This window comes from Anser anser (assembly GCF_964211835.1).
Source record: "Anser anser genome assembly, chromosome: Z".
NCBI classification, from domain to species: Eukaryota; Metazoa; Chordata; class Aves; order Anseriformes; family Anatidae; genus Anser; species Anser anser.
Window position 1 is genome coordinate 14,396,357 of NC_139723.1, and position 24,680 is coordinate 14,421,036.

General features: G+C 42.6%; 2 protein-coding genes across 12 annotated transcripts in view; one reads left to right on the forward strand and one right to left on the reverse strand.

Moving 5' to 3' along the window:
* MOB3B (MOB kinase activator 3B) overlaps nt 1-18,787 on the reverse strand; it is a 90,969-nt gene extending 72,182 nt beyond the window's left edge. The window contains exons 1-6 of one of the 11 annotated variants that reach the window (XM_083816292.1): nt 18,436-18,787; nt 16,367-16,480; nt 16,135-16,216; nt 5,863-6,064; nt 4,709-5,017; nt 3,561-3,632 (exon numbers count right to left, since the gene is read on the reverse strand). The gene's annotated coding sequence lies outside the window, so the exon portion shown is untranslated. The other 10 variants (XM_083816293.1, XM_083816286.1, XM_083816287.1 and 7 more) reach the window with 10 other exon arrangements.
* Nucleotides 11,319-16,121, forward strand: LOC310889189 (interferon beta-like). The gene has a single exon (XM_083816297.1). It carries the CDS (start codon nt 11,326-11,328, stop codon nt 11,935-11,937), a length of 612 nt encoding a protein of 203 aa, XP_083672423.1. The 5' UTR covers nt 11,319-11,325; the 3' UTR covers nt 11,938-16,121.
* Nucleotides 18,788-24,680: the final 5,893 nt, after the last annotated feature.

Here is a 24,680-nt window from a genome sequence, read left to right on the forward strand (position 1 = left end):
TTTGCTGCCTGCATCAATGGAAGGTAGCCTTGAGAATTTTGGAAACTGGCTCTGCAGCAAACCTAAGTGTCTGAGTGGAAGGACCAGCTTACACAAGTGTCTCCCTGTTCATGCTCTAGTTTTACCAGACACAGCTGGATCATTAATAATAATATTTGCAATTCTGCCTCTAAAAAATGTGCTGGCACTTGTGTTTGGGTGAATGCATTTTATAAAGCACTGCACAGCAGGACTCAGGGCTGTCTAGTGGTAAAAGGAGAAGCAAAGTCGTGCTTCTTCTAAATCCCTCAAAAAGAGAGGGGAGCTGCCTAGATTTGTAGTCAGGGAGGAATGCAGAATTCCCAAGGATTTTGTACATAAAGATTTATTTTTGCAAATTCCTTTGGTATCAGGACACAAAGGAAATCAAATTGTTTCACCTGTGCTGTTCACTGTGGAGATCAACCATATTTTTTAGCAGCTCACTCTATTAGTTCTTCTCACTAGGGAGAAGATGCATCAGCAGAAGTCTTTCCAGCCTAAGCATTTTTCTTACATTCCAAGACAAGGTCTCTTAAAGGTAGTGTCAAATCAAGATTTTGTTCAGGGCTTAGAGTGGAATGCTATCACTATTCCACACACCACATTACATTTTAGGATCCTCTTGTCCCCTACATACCCCACGGAAGCACACTGCACCTGCAATCAGCTGCATTTACTGACACTGCAGAAACCAGTAAACTGCAAGCACAGAGCACTAGAAAAGGCATGGGGAGAAGAAGCCCACACCTGCAAGTAGAATGAATTGTATGATCCAAGACGTATTTTCCTTTCTATAATTTTAGTAAAGCTATTAATGTAGTCAAGTTATGTTTGATGTCTATAATCAGTACAATAAACCAAGAAGAAATTATATTATAAAAGCTACATTAATATAAGACCTGGTTTTCAAATGGCCTCTAACAGTCCACCTGTAGTAACTGCACCTGCAACCATCTCTCATTTGGATACTCATGAATGCACACTGATCAATCCTGCTCCAAGGACTGTTACGTTGCCATCAATGCATAAACACAGACTTTTGTACACACGTCATTTAACACGGCATCTCAAACCCTCTGTCTCAAAGAACATCAATTAACAAGTAGTAATCAGTTATTTGTTTAAGGTAAGCTCTGCTGTAAGATGTAACCACAAACTTCTTATCAAAACCAATCCCACTGCCCCTTGTGTAAAGTGTATTTCCTCAAGCATTTAGAGAGCAACAGATGAAAGCAAGAACCATGCGAGTAGTCATCTGCCCAAGGTAACACTGCAGGCCAACAGCAGACCAAAGCACAAAACCACAGTCGCCTCATTCAGAGGGCTGCCATCTGTTCATAAGGTAGACTCCAGACGCATTCTTGAAGCAGAACTTTGGCACCTCTACTTAACTCAGTTTGAATCTGCTTAAAGAAAAAACAATTTCCACTGGACAATGGAGTCCTTTCGATCTAATGGATTCACACTGGAAATGAAATAAGTCTGGACTCTTAAGATGCTAGAAGAGGTAGTACAAAGTTGTCATCTTCTTATCCCTCAGGAAGTTTTGCCTCTGACCTGCTAGGATATTGCACTTTGTTTAAAGTCTCAACGTTTTTAAACTAGAATCAGCATGGGTCATAGTTATTAAGCAGCATTTTCAACCTGCAAGCAGAGCAGGAAAGAGTAGAAGTGAGAGAATATGCCATCTCAAGTTTTTGGGAAAAGTACGGACACAACTCATAAGGTCTTCTGGGACAGATCAAAGATTAGAGAATGAATTTGATTTACTTCATGGGTTCACCTTTGTCTCCTGTGTGTACTTCACTCCTTCGTTTAATTGGTTTATAGCCACCTCTCTTTCACTGTCTTGTTCATTAGCCCTGGAAACTGTACCGCTTTTCAAAGAAATAGCAGGATTTTGTACTGAGGGGACTTAAGGCATCCTCTAAATCATTGTCTGAAAATACAGAGTTCTGAGGATCATAAAGACAAATGGTATAAAGGGGGAAACCTTGGAGATGAGAGAAAATGCAAAAGGCTGCCTACAAGGTTCCAAGGCACAGTATCTTCCCTCCGTTACCTGTGCCTCCTTCCAACACAGCACCTCTCTCCATCGACCTGTGACTAACAGAGGACACAGCAGTTACTCATTCACCTTGGGGCACACAGAGTAAAGGTCTCTATGTTTGAACTTATGTAGGGGATTCTCCAATTTGTGTGTACATTTGGAGTCTGACACTGTGAACAGTTTTCTGGAACCAAAATTTTTTTGGATCAGCTTAACAAAATGCATCTCCTCCAAGTTGAATTATCATTATCCCATTGAAGGAAGAAATCAGGCCTCCAATTGCTAATAAACACATCTAGGGCTGACAACCACAACAAAATTAAGGGAAAAATATTTTAGTTCAGGAAATTATCTTGTCCAAGACTCCATTATAAATATCACAAGTTGTTACTTATAAAGATGTAACTTACAAGGATACGTATTACTTGTAAAGATATTCATTACAAGAAACTAAATTCCTTAGAAACTGCTTACCATTGATCTCCTCTGTTCAATATCCAAAGGCCTATGTGTATATCCCATCCCAAGTCTCTTTACAAAGATGCAAAACCTCAATTAATTCTTCCACCCAAATTCTATCCAGAGTGAAAAAGCTCAGCGCTGAGCACTCAGAGCTGGGAGTTCCCCTCCCTTCTTACCCAATGCTGGGAGAGGATAGGTACATCATATAATTACTATTTGCTTGCCAGGCAACCACTGCTGTCAACACCCTTCCTGTGGAGCACTTTAAATTAACCTGATGCATAAGCTACGGAAGGACAACAAAAGCCCTCAGCAAGTTAATGAAACTCTTTGCCACTGAAATAACATCTCTACAAAGTACAGGTAGCCCTACACAAGGCGATAAGTTGGGTAGAAACAAACAAACAAAAAAACCATAAAACCAGGATAGCAGTTTCCCTCCACTTAGTAAAATATTCTAATTTTTTAAAAATAGGAAAGAATGGGAAGAAAATCTTACCCCTTTTAGTACCACAGGGATTTGATGCAGGTTACCCACAGTTACTTCTCTTCACAACCTCACCAAGACACAGAAGGTTGTAGACATAAAACGTATTGCAACCAGAGGTCCTGCAAGACCTTGCTTTCCTCTGAGACAGGGAGTGGACAGCTCTGCTTACAAGTGAAGGACTTTTAACCAGGTGCAGTGACCAAACTGGTCAGTCCAGCCTACTGCTGTCCTGGTTGCCTGGAACCAAAATGCTGGTGAAGAAGAAAGGCATCTTTCTGACAGTAAAGAGGAGGAAGCAGTGACTAAAGGAAAGGAGAGGTAAATACAAACTCTGCTCTCCCCCCTCATCTCTCTCAAACAACATAGGCACCGAGCTGTCCCTTCTTGCCTATCATCACTAACAGAAAGGAACCATCTAAGTGGGAATTGTCTTTTAAAAATTGGTCTTCCAAATGCGATTTTGCTCCAAAGAGTTACTGAAGAAGACCTCAGGGGAAATCCAGACCCACACAAATGCTATGCAAGCAAATGACCCACCTGCAGTGCAAACCGTAGCTCTGTTGTGCTGTCCAGGGTCAGCTCAGCCTGAAATAAGATCCTACTGCATTCCTGTTAGGAAAACATTTCAACAATCTTGAAAAGTGCTGCATACAATACTAGTTTAAACTGAAGACTGCTCTGAGCTCAAACAGGTATTAAAAAGGTCAAAACGTCAAATGCCAAAAATTAAAAAGGTCAAAATTTCACAGACTTAATCATATCCCATTTCACCTCTTCTTCCACTGTCTGGATTATGAACAGAAAGATGGTGCCACACTAACTGCACAGATGCAGACAAGAACTGAATGTCAAATAGAGGTCTCCAGACCCAGAAGTTCCTGTCTGAGTTCAAAAATGCAGGACAATCAGAATTGTTTTTACATTTTAAGTAATGGCACCGCAACCAAGGAGCATGTGTAGACTCCTCCTTTTCTGCATCAGAAAGCCTGTATGCTGCTTTCTCAACTCTATCTGCTAGATAAAAGTAATTCTCTTTCCATATCTTTAAACTAACACAGTATAAAAAAGGTCCTACTGCTGAACAAGTTTTTCATATAGAACATTTCTACTTTTTTATGTTAATGTGTCATAGCATCAGAGGTAATCAAAACTGACATAAAGCTGCCAAAAGCAGTGGTGCATCTCAGGGGTTCTCCTGGTACCACCTCGTGGATTGGGACCTGCAGGAGGAACTTCAGTTGCTTCACCCACTTGATACAGGGATGTTGCATGGCAGATAAAACCTGCTGCATTCACAGCAGCACAAGGTGATTCTCTAAATAAAAAAATTTTACCCTCCTAAATATGTAGTACACAATAGGTGTGTGTTTTAAATCTGACAATAAAATACTGTTATCAGCTTGAATTCTCCCCTCGTCACGCTAAGATTCTACTGTAGATCTCTACAAAAGCACCAGTGGTGCTTCCTAACAAACCAGAGCTTTAGGAAGATGTGCAACTCTCAGAGTCTCCAGGCTACATTAGTTTTAGTCAACAGGAGTACTGGACTACAAGGGATCTCGTTCACTGAGCCCAGTTTTATTTTTTCCAAGAAATGATGAACCTGTCCATGAACTTGCTAACATCATTGTTAGAAATAGTTGCAGGTTCTGTGCCCAGAGCTGTGTCCTGCTTGCAACACTCACCATTCATCCCAACAGCAGTGCTGCCATGCATCCAGACAGCTAATCCAGATCTGAATCATGGTTCACAAAAGGTGACTGCTAAGTTACTAGTATAATGCATTTATCTTCCATAATTTACTCTTATATGTGTCATAAGGGTTTATTTTCAGGCCTTCTAGAAAGGGTCTTCTTTCTTCTTCTTAGCCAATAATCCTCACAGAGTATCAGTATTTCAAGCTGTTGCTCACACAAGTATCTTCATGAATGGCTGCAACAGTTCTCTAATGAATCGTTGTTGTAAAAGGACTTCACACTCTTTTCCAACAGGTTCTGTGCAAAGACATATTATATTATTGAGTACTATTTTTGTGGACCTGATCCTTCTTTAAGACAGCGAAAAGATTACAATGAAAGCAAGGCCTCTGGAGTGATACGATAGCTGTTTGGTCAACGCCTGTCGTGGACGTTTGCCACAGTACCTCTGCTTGTCTAACATGCAGGTGTCCAGACAGAAACCTGGCCAACTATTACTCTTTATTCTGTCACGGGTTTTAGAGCTGTCACTCCTATATCCCTCAAAACAAGTGTTACAGTGAACTGGTGTACAGTTTTGGCACATCAACAATTCCTGTGCTCGGATGCCATCCAAAACATTGATCTGTCATGCGCTAGCCTGCTTGGTTGCCTGTCGTGTGCTGAGCAATTTCAAAACATGCATTGGTGCCAAAAGCCTAGACCACTTACTAACTGCACTGCGTGAAAAAGCACACTCCCCAGTCACTAGTTCCAGCAGCAATCTCCCCTCGTATTCTCCAAACAACCTCCTAATAAGCAAAGACTGATAAAAGACTTAGGAAACCCACGTAGCTCTTTCACAGATGGACTTTGACAAAACCCCAAGTAGTAAAACATGAACTACCAATAGTCCTTCACTCTGCAGTGAAAAAAAAACAAAAGCTACACAGCAAATTGACTGAATGCCACTGGACTTATTGTGGGATTTCAAACAGGAGGTCTGTACTACTTCTGATGTAGCACATGTTGTGAGAATGGATGGACCCCAAACACTCCTACATACATGGCAGACAGGACAGACACTAAGAAAATAAAGCATTTTCCCTTAGAGGCCCTACCACAGGAAATAAATAACCTAAAATAAATAAACCTAAACTTACCATCTCGGTGACCTGATCAATGTAGGTCCTGCTCCCATGCTAACAGCCATGCTCTTCCAGTCTTCCCTATGTGCCAGCACCAGCTCTACTCTACTTAGCCTCTTGAAGATACAAAGGCTTTTTTTTTCCATTATTTTTTTCCTCAGGGAGAGGGAAGAGGATTGACTTTTCAGTCAAAATAATTTCCTGGGGTAAAACAGTCCTAAGGCCAAACAGGAGACAGAGAGAGACCTGATTACATCTCTAGGTACAAGCTAACTATCAGATCAGTTTGGCTGTGTGTCGTAAAACTTCACCCTCAGCTCTACATCATCTGTGCCCTGTTAGATGCTTATTCCCAAAAGTAATTTGACTGACAAAGATCTCTAAAAACATATGAAGCATGAAACATTTCCGCTGCAGCTGGGGGTAAATAAGTTGGCTGGGTGGAGCTTTCCTTATCACATTTATTGGATTTGGTGATTCAGATCTGAGGGTTTTTCACATCTGAGACAAGATACATCAAAACGTTTGCAGTCTTCCCAGAAAGAAAGAAATGGGAAAAAGAAGTGAGGCTGTCTCCTGGAAAACTGTCTGGCCTCTTGGTTTCTCATCTGCTACAGGAACATTCTAACATGACCGAACAACTTTAAAGACTAGTGGTGATTATTGCAAGTGAGAAAGCATTAGGAATGTTGTATCTGCCATCCTTGCGGAGATGATTTTCTCATGTTATTTTACTGGCTGCCAAGACAGATGAATAATAATGTTATACTAACTGTTTATTACAACTGATTGCAAGCAGATGAGAACAGTCGAGTCACAGAAATCTAACACGAAGAATGTGACAGAGCAGCCAGATGGAAATTCCCTTGGAAAACCAATCTCTGTAAGGTATTGCACCTCTGTTTTCCCAGCAGGGTATACGTGGCCCCTTTACCTTCTCCATGGCAGATGCTCCAGTGAAGACCAATCCCTGCAAGTGTTCCTTCACTTGTACAGCCTTCAGTAACGTAAATACAGGGTGAGTTGGGTATTTCATAAGCACTTGGATGAGACTATGGATTTCCTGTTGGAATTGCTGGTCACCAGCTGAGAGAAAATGACCTTAATTTGTTAGGTGGGCAGAATCTGGCAGCCCCACAGAGGCAAGGCTGCCAGAGCTGCATGCCTCCAGGTCCAACCTGCTGCAAGGAACACACACACACAGGCATACAGGCCAGTGTTGAATGAAACAATGATAATCCAGAAATTCATGTAGCCTCTCTCTAAGGACTTACAGTGTCATCTGGATTCAAAACAGGCTTGCACTTACCTGGCCTTGACCACTTATTTCCCCCCCTTTTTTTTCCCAGCATTACACATGACACTCCCACCAGACAACCTTGACACAAAGCCTGGATAAAGCCTGATAAAATCCCAAGGCATGTAGTAGCTACATATCTCTACCTTGTAAAGATGCAGTTAAAATACAGGAAAACTAAACGGCAATTTGAATGCAGGCATCATCTAGGTGAATTCAGATTGGGAACTCAGTTTGATTCACTTGACTCCTAGACATTTGCACTGGATCTGTTGCTTCAGATTTAACTTCTGAATTTTGTTTTCAGCTCCCACCTGATCCATGAAACTTTCACATCCTCAGCTCCTAGGACACAAAATAGGATCTACAGTCCAAACAAAGTTCTTTAGCCATTGCTGAAGGACAGCTGAGCTTGTGTGAGTACAGCCACCAGACGCTCTGCTCACACTTCAATTCCACTATAGATTTTGTATGTTTGTAAGAACTTCTTTTTTTAAAACAACAAAAACATTTTTTCTTGTTAGAGAAACTACAGTTCTTCCAGGGACTCTAGTCCCTTTGACGAAACTCCAGATGAGTGCTTGAGAAGAAAGAACGTAATGTGAAGTTTCAGAAAACCTGGAGCACTGAAACAAAAACACAGATTCATAGCTCCTGCTTTGTTCATTCAAATCATTCTTCTCATTTCCATGGAGAAAGTATTTGCATGTCGGCAGTAACAGCCAACAACACATTCAGAAACGGTCTGTGTGACGAGACTGGTCTCAGAGTGTACGGTTTGCAGTGTTTCTCTTCCTCTCTGATTTTTGAGGAAAGGAGAGTTTCAATTCAGATGACAATCTTCATGTGGGTAAACAGATGTCCTCCAAGAAAGGGAGTTGCACAAAACATTGTGTAGAGACAATGTAACTTCCCCAGAGAGCAATCATCTTCACTTGTGCCTAGATAAGAAGCGCCAAGCCAACATGTCTGTGATCTCTAACCACGGCCAAAACATTCATCCACAATGAACACATCTCACTCCTTCACCACCTACAATCAACTCATCTGGAAATGACTGTGAATGGTTTTTCCCTTGTTTCTTCTTCTGGGAGAAAAGAAAGTTTCTTCGGTTACTCCAATAACACCTAAAAGACTTTTAATTATTGCTCAATCTCCCATTGAAAATGTAATGTTTTTCACAACATCCAAATAGGTCATGGATCATCTAAGAAGTCACAATGGAAGGAAGACAAAGGATGACTGGGGATGTGATTAATCACTCCAGTGTGTAAACAGAATTCAAAAACAAATAAACAAAAAAAACCCTCCGTTTAACAATGGATCAGATCCATTTCTGCCTCACAACACTAAGCTGTTTTTCTGTGTTGCTTCTGATTTAAGCCAATGTTGTTCCACTTAATGCAAGAGAGCTATGCATATATATATGCCAAATTGAAGTTTTGTGGAGGTCTGAGATTTTCTCTACAAAGCTCGAGCCAATGTGAAGGTGAAATGAATTGGCACGTAATTCTGAAATGAACTACCAAAATCATGGCCAGACATTAAAACTGTGTTCCTGATGGTAAAGCGTTTGGACCAGGCCCTGGTTCCTCCTGCGTTACTGTACAGACATCCTAAGTACAATTAGTCCAGCTGTACCTAGACCCAGATCCAACTTGTTTTATTCCCACATGATACCTTGAACGGACGCACTTCAACATACTTAACTAATCTCTCAATACACACTTCCAGCCATGCATCAAGGTCTGTTTCAGTATGCTACTTACTTTTGTTCTGCTCCGTCAAGTCAATCAAGCCAGAATCCTCCGACACTTTAACTTCAATTGAAAAGGACATGCTCTACTGCCTTTTTTTAGCCCTCACTTTGTGTCAACATAAAAAAAAGGTCAAAGCAGAGTAATATTTGCTACTGATTTAGACTGTGTAGTGACTAGTAAATGCACTGTGTCCTGCAGTCTTTTGTGACAGATGCTGTTTCAGAACTTACAGTTATTCCTCCAGTATAAGCTTCCGTAATCTTTTATGACAATAAACTTCAGTTAGACGTTTTGATCTTCAAAACACTACATGCTAACTACAGTTTAGCTTAAATCATTTTGATACGTGCACAGACTTCAAGAAAATGTAAAGATATACAACAAAGGCAATGCCTCCAATTAAGTTTAGATCCCTTGCATACTAGAAGTCGTATGTGTCAGTGCTCAACAGTACAGATACAGCAAAGAGCTAGAGAAATGTAATAATCCTTTCGTTCTTAAAAAAAAAAAAAAAAGAATGGAAAGATAAAGTAATTGAATGTCTCACCGATGGGTTTCTGCGGCATTCTGTGGTATATTCATGCATTAAATCTGCCATACCCTTCCTCATTCTGTGTCCAGTCTTTCAATCACAAAACCATACTTCCCACAACTTCATTCAAAACTTAACTTCTCTGAAGATCTCTCGCTGTTAATAATTTATGACAACACCACAATTATTAGTACAGCATCACCATCAGCAGTAGCAAAACAAGGAAAATAACCACAGGAGCACTACCACGTCAGTAGGGTCCTACTGTATACCTGATGAAGTCATCATGGAGCTTGCTAAAGAAACTGCTCATCCATAGCAATTTTTCAGTCTGTCACACTCTAACAGATCCTCCCAAGCATTAATAGGATAATTTTAGCAAAATGTTTTCTAATCTCAAGAGCATCCAGGAGTTCCTTTGCTGCTCACATCAAACATTCTTGAATTTCGACATTTTCCATATCCTCTTCAAAATATCCCTGCAATTATGCAGGCTGAATTAGATGATGGCACATCCCCTGGCTTTGTGAACTCTGTACGCTTCAGCAACCAGATCAGGTCAGTTCACATACAGATTTAGCAAACCTTAGAGATTCCACAAGAGAGGAAAATCTACCCTCTAAATGCCTTGTAACGTCTGCTCATCTGAATCCCCAGCCCAGTCTTCCCACTCAATCTACACTGAGTTCCCATACTGCAATCACAGGAGCCAGCTAAGTGGGCTGACCGCTGCCTTCGCGGCACCTCCCTGGTGCACGATCAGGAGTTGACACATCAAGCGAGCCCTCTCCTGCCAACCCGCAGTGCTCCGCTTACGTAGGTTGGTCTCAGAGCTGCCATCACAGCAGGACAAGGCTGCTGGGGCACTTCGGTCAGCACAGCCTCAGGCAGTCCTGCTACCAGCTGGCCCGCAACCTCAATACCCATGGAACTGCACTGGCCTGACGCTGGGAGACCCATTCCAGCGTTATTCTGGCTAGCATGGTCCTGAAGACAGGGCATTTTGCTACCAGCACAGGTAAATTCAGTCTCCCTGAGAGCTTATCTTTACAGGAGTAGGCTTCAGAACAGCAGCTGCCTTCTCTGCACCATAAGGAAGTCCTCTTCTTTACCTAAAAGAACACTTGATGGTGTCAAAAATTTAGTTTACGGTGTCAAAAATTTTGACTCAATTATGGGTTTAGTCAAAATCTAGGCTCGTTCACCTGGTGATAAAGTAGAAGAAAGCTCTTCTGAGCTGCAGATGATCACAGATACTGGGGGAAAAAGGCATCTGTCCTAGGAGTTGTACACACTTCTTTTTGCCAACATTGTGATAGCAACAAATGCCCTAGTGAGTCAATGCTGTTGTGTCAACAACAGGGTTCTTCTGCTAATAAAATTTAAGCCACTCCCCAAACACAACAATTTGTCCTACGAGAAAAAGACATCTGTTTTTAAATCAATGAAATTACATCTTGCTTAGGGCACATAACTGTTAGCTAGGGTTGTGATTCTTTTTTCACGCTGTTTTCCAACTTAAGCATAAAAATAAAATTTCTCAGCATAAAGCAATTCTAGTAAGAATAAGAAGATTAAACGTCATTATCAGATGCTGATCTGCCCATGTCCACTGACTAACCATATTGATTCACTTACTCTTCTTTTAATGAAATGAAGTTACAGTAGAAATGAGCAAGCCTTTGCAACTGAAAGCAACAGCAAACTTTGGCCAGAATCACAGTTGACAGAAACACAATTCCTACAAAATGAGTAATACCCAACATGTCACACAGGGGAAATAAATTCAGAGTCATGAAAAAGCAGCATGTGAACACAGAAAAGACAACCAAGAAACTGCAGGCTTACAGATCTGCACAACGGCAAGTAATGCTGACCACTTCATCAGCATGACCATCTTGGTTCAGAGGAGTTTGCTGCAAGTTTGCATTGCCTTGGCCTTGTATACCAAAATCTCACACACAGTTTGCCTTTTCCAAGGAATCAAAGCAAACTACCAGAACATGAACTTTCTGCGCAAAATGGGTGGATATTTTTCTCAGGAGTGTCTCAACGAAACAACTGATTTCAGATTTCCCATGTTGATTACGAAGGTCACAAAGAAGAATGTCACAGTGGTTATCTATGAGTTCCTCCAACAGACCTTCCAGCTATTCAGCAGAAATCTTCCCGAAGGCACCTGGAGTACAAGCAATATCGAGAAATTCCAAAATGGAATTCATCATCAAATTGAAGAATTGGAGACGTGCATGCTAGAAGAGCTACCAAAAGCAAGGAACAGCTTTCAGGCATGGATCCTAAAAAGCACAGGTCTCGGTGTGAAGAAGTACTTCCAAAGAATCTTCAACTTCCTAAAAGATAAGCAATACAGCCACTGTTCCTGGGAAGCCGTGCAAATGGAACTGATATCATGCCTTATAATTTTTGACAGCCTTATGAAAACCACACATTATAAAGAGGTAAAATCTTTTGTTTTTGGCTTCTTTGTGAGAATCTGGTAATTTTCCCCTTTCTGGTAGGTTTTAAACTTCTGCATTTCAAACAATTTCAAATTGGTACTTGCTTACAAAAAGCATTCAGTGCTCTAAGTTAAGCAAGTAGAGTACTTCAGTGAATGTTGGTATGAATGTTGGGGCAGCTGGTATCACCACCTTCTGTTGAAGATGACCTTTTCTAAAAATGTGTGGATAGTGTCTCTACATATTCTCTCTCTGCGCTGCAAAATATTTTGTGGTCTTCCCACGGAATATGCCAGTTGTTTTACAATCTGAAACTCTTGCATTTAGACGCTGCATTGATTTTACTTCTATATTACTTCTCCTATGCAGAAAGAGGTCCAAGGTGCAGAGATGCGTAAGATAGACAGACCTTCCTAGAGTCCTGTACGCTGCACAGATCTTAATTTACAAAACAGATGAGAATATAGCATGACTCATCTGTCTGACATATTAACAACAGAATATAATAACAACAAAACTCCTTAAACTCAAAAGTCAAAAATAATGGTGCGTAGAACTTCCAAGCTCAAAAAGTCTATTTCCAGCCTTGATCCTTATCTTGCAAATAGACACATCCCTATGAGATACGGAAACCATCTTGCTATACAGAATATTTAATAACTACAGCATGGCTTTTTAGGATAAGTTGGTTCACATTATTACAGAAAACATCTATCTGTTCTATCTGCTTTCAGTTCATAACCAGACAAGATTAATCTGAAAACATTTACAATATGGACATAGATCTAAACAAATTTATTCCACTCCTCCCCTACCATCTTTGCTTCCTCTGTACAGGCAGAGCCAGGCCGTGCTTTAAATCACCACCTGTCTTCATCGGTTTAACTGCTTCCCAAAAGACCTTGAAAGCCTTGGGCCTCCATGCCATTCCCTACGTATGACAACACTTCTCGACATGGATTTTTCCCACTTCAGATTTCTAAGAATATCTGATTCCCAAAGTACGTTCACCATAATGGAACATGTTCAATCAGAATGCAAGAGCTAAAAAATACATCTGCGGCTATATGGGAATGAAAAAGAGGGAAAATTCTAAAGACAAAAAGTTCAATATGCTGCTACTATTACCTGAATCTCAACATTTTGCCTGAGAAGTGACGGGCTGGACAGCAACTGTCAATCAGTATCTTTCCCTTGTTTAAAAGGAACACATATATCGAAATCCATTCTCACTTCAAAAAAAAAAAAAAAAAAAGGAAAACTAACAGAGTAGCTACAACTGCCTAATTTTATACGTGTAAATTAGACATAGAACTAAGGTGGTCAGGCCCACACCCATCACTCTCATGCACTCCTGTTTGAGAGAAATGGGAAAAAGGGAATGGATTTCAGTCTCCTGCATGTGTCTGCTCTCAATCACCAATGTAAAAGGTCAGTTCTTTCACCAGTTGTATAGGGAGCATAAAATCAATTAGGAACATTCACAACGAGCTCATTAATCAGTCTCTAAAGTGGAATCTCTCTTTTGCTAATTCAAATACTCTGCAACTAAATCGGGACCACAGATGCTTGAAGTTTTTTTGCTGCTATCAAGCATTCCACTCTGAATTTTTATTAATTTTTGCGTTTAATATATGGTTACTGTAAGCAATTCATATAGCCCAATTTTGGATAACCAACTAAGTAACTTGATGAATTGCAGCCCATGAACTTGAGTTTTCCCTACGCATTACGCAAGATGATGCTACTCAAATCTGCACTTGGATTTCAGCCTCAGAAAAGCCAACAGTCAGCACAGGGTACAGCAGATATGACTTGACACAACCTTACACATCCTATTAGATTTCTTTAATTCTTTAACAGATTAAAGAATATTTTGTGCAGGTAACGAGAGCCCATGAACAAAAGCCCATCCCCAGCCAGTGTGGAAACATTAGCCTCCTTTATCTGCCCCTCTGGAGAAGAACTTTCATTAATTTTAACCAGATATGCCTATTAACTCATGTGCTTTACTATCAGTTGTGACCGACATTTCAAGATGCAGTTTTATTTTGAAAAGGATGAACAGGGAGATTGTAAAGCCACATATTCATTAGGTGATAATTCGCAGTATCCAGGTAACCTTAACTCACTAGTGCCTGTTAATTGTAGGGAACAGACAAACAAGTGTCCATGCCAGCTTTCTGCAAACACCTTTGCTTAAAGTCAATTCTATCTTACAGAAGAAAAAAGAAGCTATTATAGCTTATAGCCAACACCATTTTCACATTTCCTGTTAGTAATTCCATGCTAACCCTCAATGAGGACACATATGCAGCATTTCATTCTTGCGGAAAGAGAAGACCACAGTTAATCTCAGGCCATGTAACGATTATTTCAAGTCAAATAGCTTTGAATCTTTATCTTTTCCTTTAAAGGAACATTTCGAAATGAAGTACCACACTTTGCTAAGAGAAACCCTAGAGTTCTGTTGTTACATGTAACTTTTATGATTACTGTAACTGAAGACTCGAAGAATCAAAAATACGTCTGTTCAAATTTTCTTAAGTTGTGGTTTTTGATACCACTGTGGATACACACCACTTCAATACCTACCTTTAACATGCACTCTATTATCATGTCAGTGGGTATTTCCACTTCAGAACGGGATGAACAAAGGCATTTAATTGTGAAAGCAAAAATGGTGTTATAACCACTGAGGGGTTGGAATTAGATGATCTTTAAGGTCCCTTCCAACCCAAACCATTCTAGTATTCTGTAAGACTCTCAGAATCAATAGAGAGATCCAAAGCCACTGAAAATTTCTTTTAAGGAAAAACCTAACTCCGTTTCCAGATCCAGGAACTGGATAGTTTCTTGAATATTCAATAAAAGAAGAAAAAGGGCGATTCTGTATTTTGCAGAGAAGCACTATCTGAAATGTTGACTGCTAGCTTTTGTACCATGCAGTACTGGTCAGTGAATGGTTGGGTCACTTTGAAATATAGACAGCTGTCTGATGGAGAAGATAAATTGCAGTTCTCTCAAGATTTATAGGTGGATTAAGTTTTTTAAGACCAAAGAGTGAGAAATAAAACAGGACTTCATTTCTTACAGCCCTCAGCCATGTTTCTTTGGTTTAACACACGGAGTGATACTTGGTCGTGGGCTGTGTCAAACCTCCCCCAGCTCTTTTAAATGTCTGTTGAGTACTCACTCCAATCCCTGATTTACAGACTGCATTCATTTGTCTGCTTGCATTTGTTTTAAAACATCAAAGCTGCTTAATTAAGATAGATATGTTTTCTTTTTTTCTTTTTTTTTTTTTTTGGTTTTGTACTCCCAAATGGTAATAAATGCAAAGTTACAAAAAGAAAAATCAAAAACCAACCAACCTCAGTACACTGGGGAAAGGCTCGTTTTTAAGCCCAAAGGGGCAATCTACTACCAAGTACCTGGATACGCTACACATTACTAGCCAAGGAATTTGCCACAGCCCTTCTGCATTAAACACCTGTCTCTTGTAGTAGCACGAGCATATGGATCAACCTTGAAACAAAAACAGAAAATGCATTTTTTCTGACTGTAGTGGTGCAGAAAGAAAATGCCCTCAGCAGCAAAAGAGGCAAATATTTTAAATTAAATCTGAACACATTTCTTAGAGCAAAGAGATCTTGGAAGGTCTTCAATGGTTAGACTGAAAGGTTAGACTGAAGAGCCCCTTGCTCTTAAGAAGCATGTTCCCATGAAGATGTCCGATTAGGCTAAGTCACTCTTTATCTTTTGTGAGGAATATTGGACTAAAGTTATGGTTTACAAGTCAGGATGACCCTATTTAATATCCTTCTCCCAACCCCAACTTTTTCAATCCCACATTCTGGTCCTGCTCTATCATTTATTGAATCTTTTCCTCAGCTCAGCAGAAAAGAGAAAGTGAAATGTGGCAGCAAGACTTCTTAACGACCACAGGGAAAGAGAGCAAAACCTCCTGCTCTGTTACTGTCTGATCCAAAATCCCTTAAATGACAGCCTCTCAGTCTCTCTCTGAAATATTTACTCTTAGACCTTCAGACATTCCTGTCCTTTCTTTGTGAGCATTTGTCCTTTTCTTTCCTACTAATATGCTAATTACCCATCACCAAATAAGCTTACTGCAGTAGTAAGCTGCAAATTTCCCCAGAAGTAAGTTTAAATGTACACGAGCTAGCATTAAGATTCCAGTTACATCCTATTCCTCTCAGCTTCCTGTACCCATCTTACCTGCACAGGCCTAAGTCCACGGCTCAGAGGAGGCTCACAAACTGATGTCTGTCCAAGGCACCTCTGAAACATCAATAATTTCCTAAAGCAGAAAAATGAAAATAACGTTGTTTTTTCTGTATTCTGAGAACTCACCTGACTCATGGTAAAGATTAAATATTTAACAAAGAATTATATCACATGGTTTTCCTGTAACATTTCTGTAACATAAACAATAAGTACTCCAAATTACTCTGAGATCCACGTTTCCAGGGTACTCAGCCCTCTCTGCTTCTCTTAGTTTCTGTTCCAGAACACAAGTACCTTCCTCTGGGATCTTGAATGATGCTGAGTAGTTTGCTGGCAGCTGATAAAGAAACATTTATTGTGACAGAAGTATCAGCAAAGGAGCTGAAGTGATTTGGTCCAGTCCCAAGTTTCACATCGCTCAGTAATGTGTTCTAAGCAGCACCGGCTACTACACCAACACTGTAGCAAACAGTATTAAATCCTAATTCCTAGCTGCTTGATGCCAAACAACACCATACTCTTCTGCATCCACCTACTCTTCAGCACTTTCTGAAAGCCAGTATTGCTTGACTGCACCCTGCATACCTTGTGTTCCTCTTCCTTCTGTCCTGCCTGCTCTGAGATTTGCACACTGTCTCTGCTACAAAAGAACAGTCTCTTCCTCTTTCATGCCAGGAACACTCTTTTCTCTCCCCCCCTCTCCCCCCTGCCAAGAGGAGAAGGAAATCTGTCACAAATGTTGGTTGACTCAGAAGAGTATGCAGATGAATAGGAAACTTAGGATAAGTTGCTTCACTATGGTGGGAGAGAGGACAACAGGTTCTCTAACTACATACTGGAGAGCACCCAGACTGTGAACTCCCCAATTCAAAAACATCCATAAAATTTTCTCCTTCTGTTCCACTCTTTACAAGCAGTGACAGTACCCCTCGTTATAGATGAATTATACCTGTGCAAATTATACCTCTATCCTAGCTGAAACCAGGACACTAAAAATGCAATTAAATAGCTTGAGGAACAAAAACAACCCTGTTGTCTGTATGAGAAATTACAGCAATATGAGCAGAGGTGGGAAGGATCCTCCACCACCCTTTATCCCTCCGATAATCAAAGAGGCAACCAGTTCTTGCTCTGACTTGGTTCAGGACACACCCCAGCATCATTTGGAACATTTTGTTTATGAGCGCTGCCCACAGCCAGCCTCAGAACAGGCTGATCTGACCACCAGGTTGGAGCAAGAAGGCTTCTACATCTTCAGATGCCATCTGGATGCCAGAAGACAGGCAGATGGTTTGCAGGATCAGCTGCAAGCAGGACTCCCCAGGATCCCCGCCAACCAGGACCGCTCCATGCTTGAGTTGCGGCTCTTAAGCCAACAGTGGGTACCTCTAGGGCTTGCTGGTTCTCGCACCAGCAGTTCCTCACTTCTCCGTAACAAGCCCTGGGTAAGCCTCTGGGAGACCAGCTGTCAGGCTGTCACACCGTGACGATGCAAAGATGTGCACGGAGATATGAAATCCACGTTCCTCCAGTGAACGAGGAAGTTTATCGCAAACCACTTTTCAAGGAGCAGACATCCCCGCAAACCAAACACAAGACCCGGCACGCTGAGCCTGTCCCTAAACCACACAGGTCCGCAGCATGGCTGCTCAAGTCACCAACTTCACCCCTAGCGTGAAGCGAAGCGCAGCCACGATGACATTAGCCATGCCACCAAAAAAAAAGACAAAAAGAGGTGAGCAGGGAACTCCCAGCCTGCGGCGCCCCGTCCACATGCCTCCATGGCTCTGCTCTCACCTCTCCCTTGGCGGTGAGGGTGAGAGGGTTGGGAGGGCGACGCCAGGCTGGGATTTTCCAAACTCGCCTGGATTTCAAGCAGGGTGCCCAAGGTGCCCAAACACCCCACAGAGCCTCAGCAGCAGGTCTGCGGGGCCAGCACCTCGCCGAGTGAACCCCAAAGCCCTGCGGGGATGCGCGCAGCACCTACCTGTGGGGTGGAGGGGCAGAGCCCCTCCAGGGGCTCCGGAGCCCGGCGTGCCCTTCTGGCCCGACACCCCGCAAAACTGAGGCGGGGGCAGAGGGGCACGCACGGAGCTCGGAGCCAAGCCCGGCCCGGAGGAGGGGGGGGAGCCGGGGTCCAGCGGAGGGAATGGGGGGGTACCGCCACTTGGGCTAAGAACAGTGGAAATAGGGCGGGCGGTGCGCGGGGGGCGCCACCGTCCCGGCCGCCCGCTGCCGCCGGGGAAGTTCGTCCCTCAGCCCGGTACCGACTCGCCGCCGCCCCCGCCTTACCTGCACCTCTCCGCCGCCCGACCAGGTGCCTGCCCCGCCGCACGCCGAGGCGGAGGCAGGACGCAGCTCCCCCGCCCCGGCCCCACAAGCCTGGCACGGCTCGGCCCCGGCACGGCTCGGCTCGGCTCGGCTCGGCCGCCCCCTGTCGGGCGCGGGGCGGCCGCGCGGCCGCCGAAATGGCGGCGCTGCCCTGAGGGGAGTCCCGCGGGGGGCCCTGCTGCACCGCTCGGCCCCCCGGGGGAGCTCGCCTCGTCCCGGGGGACTTTGGTCAGTAATTAGGCAGGGAGGTCCCTAAAACCTCCCCGCGGGGCTCGTCGTAACCCTGGGGGGGTCAGTTTGTGCTGCAGGGTCGTATAAGTGTGCCCACGGCGGGGCAGAGTCCCAGACATAACCCCTTCCGTCGAGGTAGCAGGATGAGATAAATCACTATGTGCCCATCGTTTTTTTGAGGCTTATCTGGTCCGTGGAGTCTGTGGGACTCTGCTGTCCCGTTGTACAGCTAAACACACCTTTACAGTCACGATGTTGAGACTGTCTTGGTAGGAAAAATAAAGACGCTCTCCTAGCTCAGCAAAAGCCTCTTTCTTTTCCATGCCTGCAAAGACTTGAGGGCCTTGTGACTTATCACTTGAGCCAGTGGGAAAAGAAGAATCAGGAGGAAAAGAGACGGTGTATCAGCCGAGGCCCCTAACCCAAAATAAAATGGCACCTCAGCCTGGTTTGACACTGTCATTACTGCATCTCATGTTACCACATAGGAAACTGAAAGACAGTAAAATATGTGTACAGAAAGTTTGTGGGATTAGATCCCTATAAAGAAGAGAAGTGAAAAGAAAACACTACACTCAGAAGTCGCTATAATATTTGGAAAGACTTTTTGGCAAGCCAGGTCAAAACCCCAACAACTTTGGCTAATGGAGAAGACAGAGTAAAACTATTTTCAAGCAAGTATCCTGTTAAAAATAACTGAACCACCTGCACAAGCTATAGTCTTCCCACTGTACCAGTAGCCCCACAAGTTTAAAACCTGCATCCTGCTAAAGCCTGTGGAGAAGGATGTTTTAGAAATGCAGTAGGTTAGGCTGACAAGATCAATTTTATTATATACACTCAAACAAGGATAGACAGTGTCATTGAGTACAGGATTCTCCTTTCTGAGAATCATTAATGCATATCAAGTAACCGCCAGCTTTGCCAAGGCAGAAATTATTTTTGGTGACAAACTATGGCCCCAAAAGGACAAACTACAGACACGATTCTTCTCCCAAATCTCAGTCCCTGACACCCTTGCTCCTTTCTAATCATCACAAATCACTGGAGGTGTTAGCAGACTCCAGCCAGAGCAAGAAGTGAAAGAGACAAAGTGCTCAAGGGCACATGAAGGACAGGTGACTTTCCAAGGAAGACGTGAGCACCTCCCTTACGAGCAGTCACGTTGTCCACTGGTACATGATGACCCCACAGCCACACTTTAACAATCAATGTTTTTGCTGCTGTCAGAGAAGCCAGTGACCACGACCGCGAGCTGCATCAATCAGTTTGCTGCTGCAGAATTTAGCCAGGAATCGATTCAGTTGCATATGCCATGTTATTCTAAGCAAAAATGCCAACACCAAGGCTGTTTCTTCTTCCGACAACACAAAATGTGCAGCTTAAGTAATAAATGAGATCTTCAGATTAATTATCCTCAGTACAAGCAAAATGAAATGCAATTTAATTCAGCAACAAATGGGTGAAGATGGCTGTTTGTCTTCTACTACTGGGGATGCAGAACAGAGGAGGACACAGATGGGGCAGATCACAGTGGTACTGTAATAATAATTCTTTTCAGAGTTGATTTCTTCCTTATTTTCTTCCCTTCCTCTCTCTTAAATGGCATGCCCTTTGAGGAAATAATGCTTAGTCTGCAAAGAAAGAATGAGCTGAGAAGGACTAATGGTATTCTAGGCTCTGCTCCTACTAAAACCAGAAAACCTCTGTCTCTACCATAGCATTGGTATCGTTTCACAGCAGGTGATTTTACCTATTACAAGGATAACAGTGGGCTCAGGAGTGCCTCTTTCGTCTCACATCACAGTGATAGGAGATCATACCAGATAATTGCCCAGAGTCAGACATATTAAAGATTATTGGTAAATCTCATGCAAACTATTCTTTTTCTTTTACAACCAAGCACAAAAAATGTTCTACCAAACTGGAATGTGAGGAGGGACAGATATGGAGAGACATTTCCTACAGGTGACCCCACTGTAGGTGCGGTCCAAAACCAGCAGAAATGTTCTTCCAACTTGTGATTGGGTCCAGACATGGCTTTCTTCAATGCAATGCCTTTTAGTAAAGGAAAGAAGCAGGAAGGTTTCTATGGGAATATATCAATATTTAGAAAATGAAAGTCACGAACAGGGAACAGAGGGACAGGTTTAGTTACATATTAGCAACAATAAAACTTGTTTTCATCTAATGGTACTACTTCAGTGCAGCTAGCATTGTATTGAGTGAAAGGATATTTTTATTACCCTTTCAGCCTGGACATGGTATACATATTTTGTTTTGGTTTTGTCCCATTAATCATGGCCACTGTAGGCACATACTGACTGCTCAGCATACTGAGACAGCCGGTAGACCTGCCAGTAGAGGGTGGGAACATTTTACAGCCCCTCGCTTGGAGTTCACACGCAGAGAACTGAAAGGCCTCATCAACAGCAGGCAGGTGGCACTTTAGAAAACACACACAGGCTTGCAGGCTTCCCAGCAGCAAAATCTGCTTTACTTATGAACAACATAAACTAGCAAAAACAGCCTGTGCTGGTGGTGTTCTGCTAGGTGTTGGATGTTCTTGGTGCTTGGATGTCCGTAAAGAACCAAGATCTTGCAAGTGGAGCTAAAACACTTCTCCTGTGGCTCTTTTCTCTCTGGTTATTTTGTGCATGACATGATTAAACTCATGTACTTCCCTGGCGGATCACTAAGTTTACGCACATCTATTTGCCTACCCTGATGTATATTTGCACAGAAGATGCTGGAACTTTTTGTCTTTGAGATCTGTATCCCTTAATCAACCTTTTGAAACCAGCTAGAATTTGACCTGGGGACAAGGAGATGAGTAGAAACATGGATGTAACCAAAATTCTACCATAAACCCTGCTTTATCAAGAAAAAAAAAAAAAAAGATAAAATTAGAGCCTGCCTCATCCCCTTTCCTTTTTCATGTGGCCCGCTATGGTTTTGGCTTAAGACTGGAAGAAATAGCTGTGGCTTTGTTAAACCTGATTTAAATTAGGAGATAATTTTTAATCAATTATAAATCAAACCTGCTTAGTTTTAGATCAAGGTCCAGAATCAGCTTAAACCAATGCAACTGAGGCCATTGTGGGATGCTTACTGGAAGAATCAGCTGGGGCTGTTTAAGTAGTTAAGAAGTTACTGTCCACAGCAGCTGATTGCCTCCCAATTGGGGTGAGTAATATACCCAAAGCTGACTCTGCTTTACTTTTTCATTTAGGTCAACCACCATCAATGGCAGTTCAGGCCAGCTGATTTCGCAGTAAAGTAGGTTTAGGAGCTGTAGGTATGTTAAGCTGCAAAATGATGAAATAAGGAAATAAAAACCTTGGAATTACAACTTCAACAACTCAATCTCTGAAGCAAGTATGTCTTTGTGTTTACCAACACTCAATTCTGCATGCTTTAGGACTGGCCCTGCGACTGACTATAAGCTACAGAGCTTTTCAGAAAACACGGAACTGTGCCAGCCTACACCTGCTGAGCATATGGCCAATGACATGTAACTAAGCTGCTATCAGATACATTGTGTTTGGAAGATTTCTTAAAAGTTAAATAAATAACAATAATTAAAACAAACAAACAAAAACACTAAGTCCTTTTTTTTCTGCTATTAAATCTAATGTTATCCAGGGTACCAAGGGTGTGACCAATGTAACCTTTATATCTGCAGACCATGTCTTTCTGTACAGCCACCTTCAGAAGACTTTTCCTCCCTTTAGTCACCAGAAGGATTTTTCTCCCCTGCCAAGTCTATAGAAAGATGATTCTGTAGAGAAATTGAAAACAAAGAGTCAACACATACAGAGAACCAGTCAATGAAGTTCTGAATAGGTTACAGCCCACAGTTCACAGCACAACCATCCTCCACGCAGCACCAAGCACTAAGTCCCAATTTAGCCCCGAGTTACAAAGGGCAGTGAAGGCCAGCTGCCCTTGAAAATCCTGTACCTGGGGCAGACCTAGCATGGTTGTGTCCCCAGCAGTTATGGTGACATGCAGAGCATCCACCAACCTAGGCATGGCCACAGCAGGCAGAGCCCCCAGCGGTCAGGGAGCATCTCTCCTAGTTTTGTTTCTGTTCCCTAGCCACCAGCTTTGCATGGCAAGAGAAATCCTGGAGGTTTGGTCACAGCAAGACCTTGCCTGTGCCCCTATGAAGCTTGGAGTCAGCTCTCATGCGAGGCATGCTCCCTTCACAGCCCTCATGGTGAGGCTGTCAACTGGGTGAGCACAGGGAGGGCCCACGGATACATGTTATGATGGGAGAAGGAGAAGTATGCCAGATAAATTAATGCAGTTTTTTCAAGAAATACATTGTCCAGTAGGTTTTGGATTTGCTCTGCAATTTGCCCAACTTCCTCCTGTATGGGACAGATAGATGGTTTATCCTCCCCACCATGCACATTTGCGTCTGTGATTACAAATACAAAGAGTCTGTTTCTTTCACATAAAATAAATAAATAAATAAATAAGTAAAAGTAGGATTTCTATTCTTTTTATACAATAGTGCATCTCATATGCTCCCAGATGCTGTAAATGTTGTCAGTAGAAAGTCTAAATAGTCTACCCAAAAGTTCTTGCATTCAGATGTTGCTGTTTTTCTTTCAATATGGCAAACATACATTACAATTGTTGGCATTAAGCAGAAGTAATACAGCAGTAAATCCTCTCTCTGTTATATTTAGGAATTGAACCGGTAGGCCTGATTTTTCACTTATGCTAAAGGATCTCATTCTGGAAATCTCCCACTTGATATGCCTGGCAAAAGAACGTGGTTTGGATGTGGAAATTTCAAGCAGTCCTCATGTCATGAGTGGATACAGAATCAGCTTTTCCATATTATTGACTTACTTTCTCTCTCTATTTGTATTTAATTTAGGAAGGAATTCAGCAGTCTGGAGATTTTCCAGCATACTCACTATGGTGGCAAGCAGCAGCAGTGAGTGTTGTGATATTAACGCCCTGTAAGACCAGCTTTGCTGTGCTCACAGGTGGCTCACAGAGCACCCACAACCAGCTCCAGTGCCATGGCTCCTACCTGCAGTCAGAGCTCCCAGTTCCCGGGGCTGGTCAGAGGCAGGGCACAAGAAGGGATAAAAAAAGCAACTGGATGGCCCCACAGCAGCTTCATTAGGGCAGGAAGCCCTTTTTGTTGATGTTGGCCGGAGATTATGATGATCCTGTCAAAAGCCTATTTTCTGGTTCAGTGGCTCAGAAAGACAGCTATTCCCTCCACTGACTCTCCTGGTAATTATAGTTGCCTGCAGAAAGATTCATTTCCAGCAGCTGAATGGCATCAGCAAGAACATTTGGTGGCCTCTGCGCGGTGCCAGAGGCTTGAGCACGTTTTGGTGCACTGGAGTCACAGTTTGCCTGTCTCTTCTCCAGGTCTGTCATAACTGCCTTAAGAACATGGCTTCTGGGCTGAAAACTTGGTGAGGGGGAAAGAAAACCTCCCCGTTTATCTCTGCTGCCTGCCTGCCTTCCCACCTGCAGGGTACACTGACAGGTTCCTGCTGCTGGCAGCGGATGGGAGAGCAGGGCCTGAGTGTTCCTACTGTAGCACAGCCCCTTTGGTGTTCTCTAAGCAGAGTGAGCAATGCTAAAATTAAGCAAGAAACACAATATCTCAAAGGAAAAGGCAGCATGTGACCAAATCACTAGCCTTGCCTCTCTCTGCATTAAGAAAATTTTTCTAGAGCTCTGCAGTGCCACATGCAACCTTTGTGCTGGTGCTCGTAAGTCCTTCCAGATTTTGACTTGAAGTATATGGAAACAAGTTTTGCCCAATCTTGGCAGGATACACCAAGAAAAGCTTCCACTCCCAGCAATGAAGAAGTTATAAACTTATATGAGGGTGACCAAGAATGGAACTCAGTGCCCTTTGTCCCTTTGAGATTATTGTTTGACATTCCTACCCGGGGAAAAGTAAACAGCAAAATCCAATCACGGTTTTCTCT

Bases quoted from the DNA above. Each gene is read 5' to 3' on its own strand.
- LOC310889189 (XM_083816297.1), top strand. From the start codon at position 11,326: ATGACCATCTTGGTTCAGAGGAGTTTGCTGCAAGTTTGCATTGCCTTG.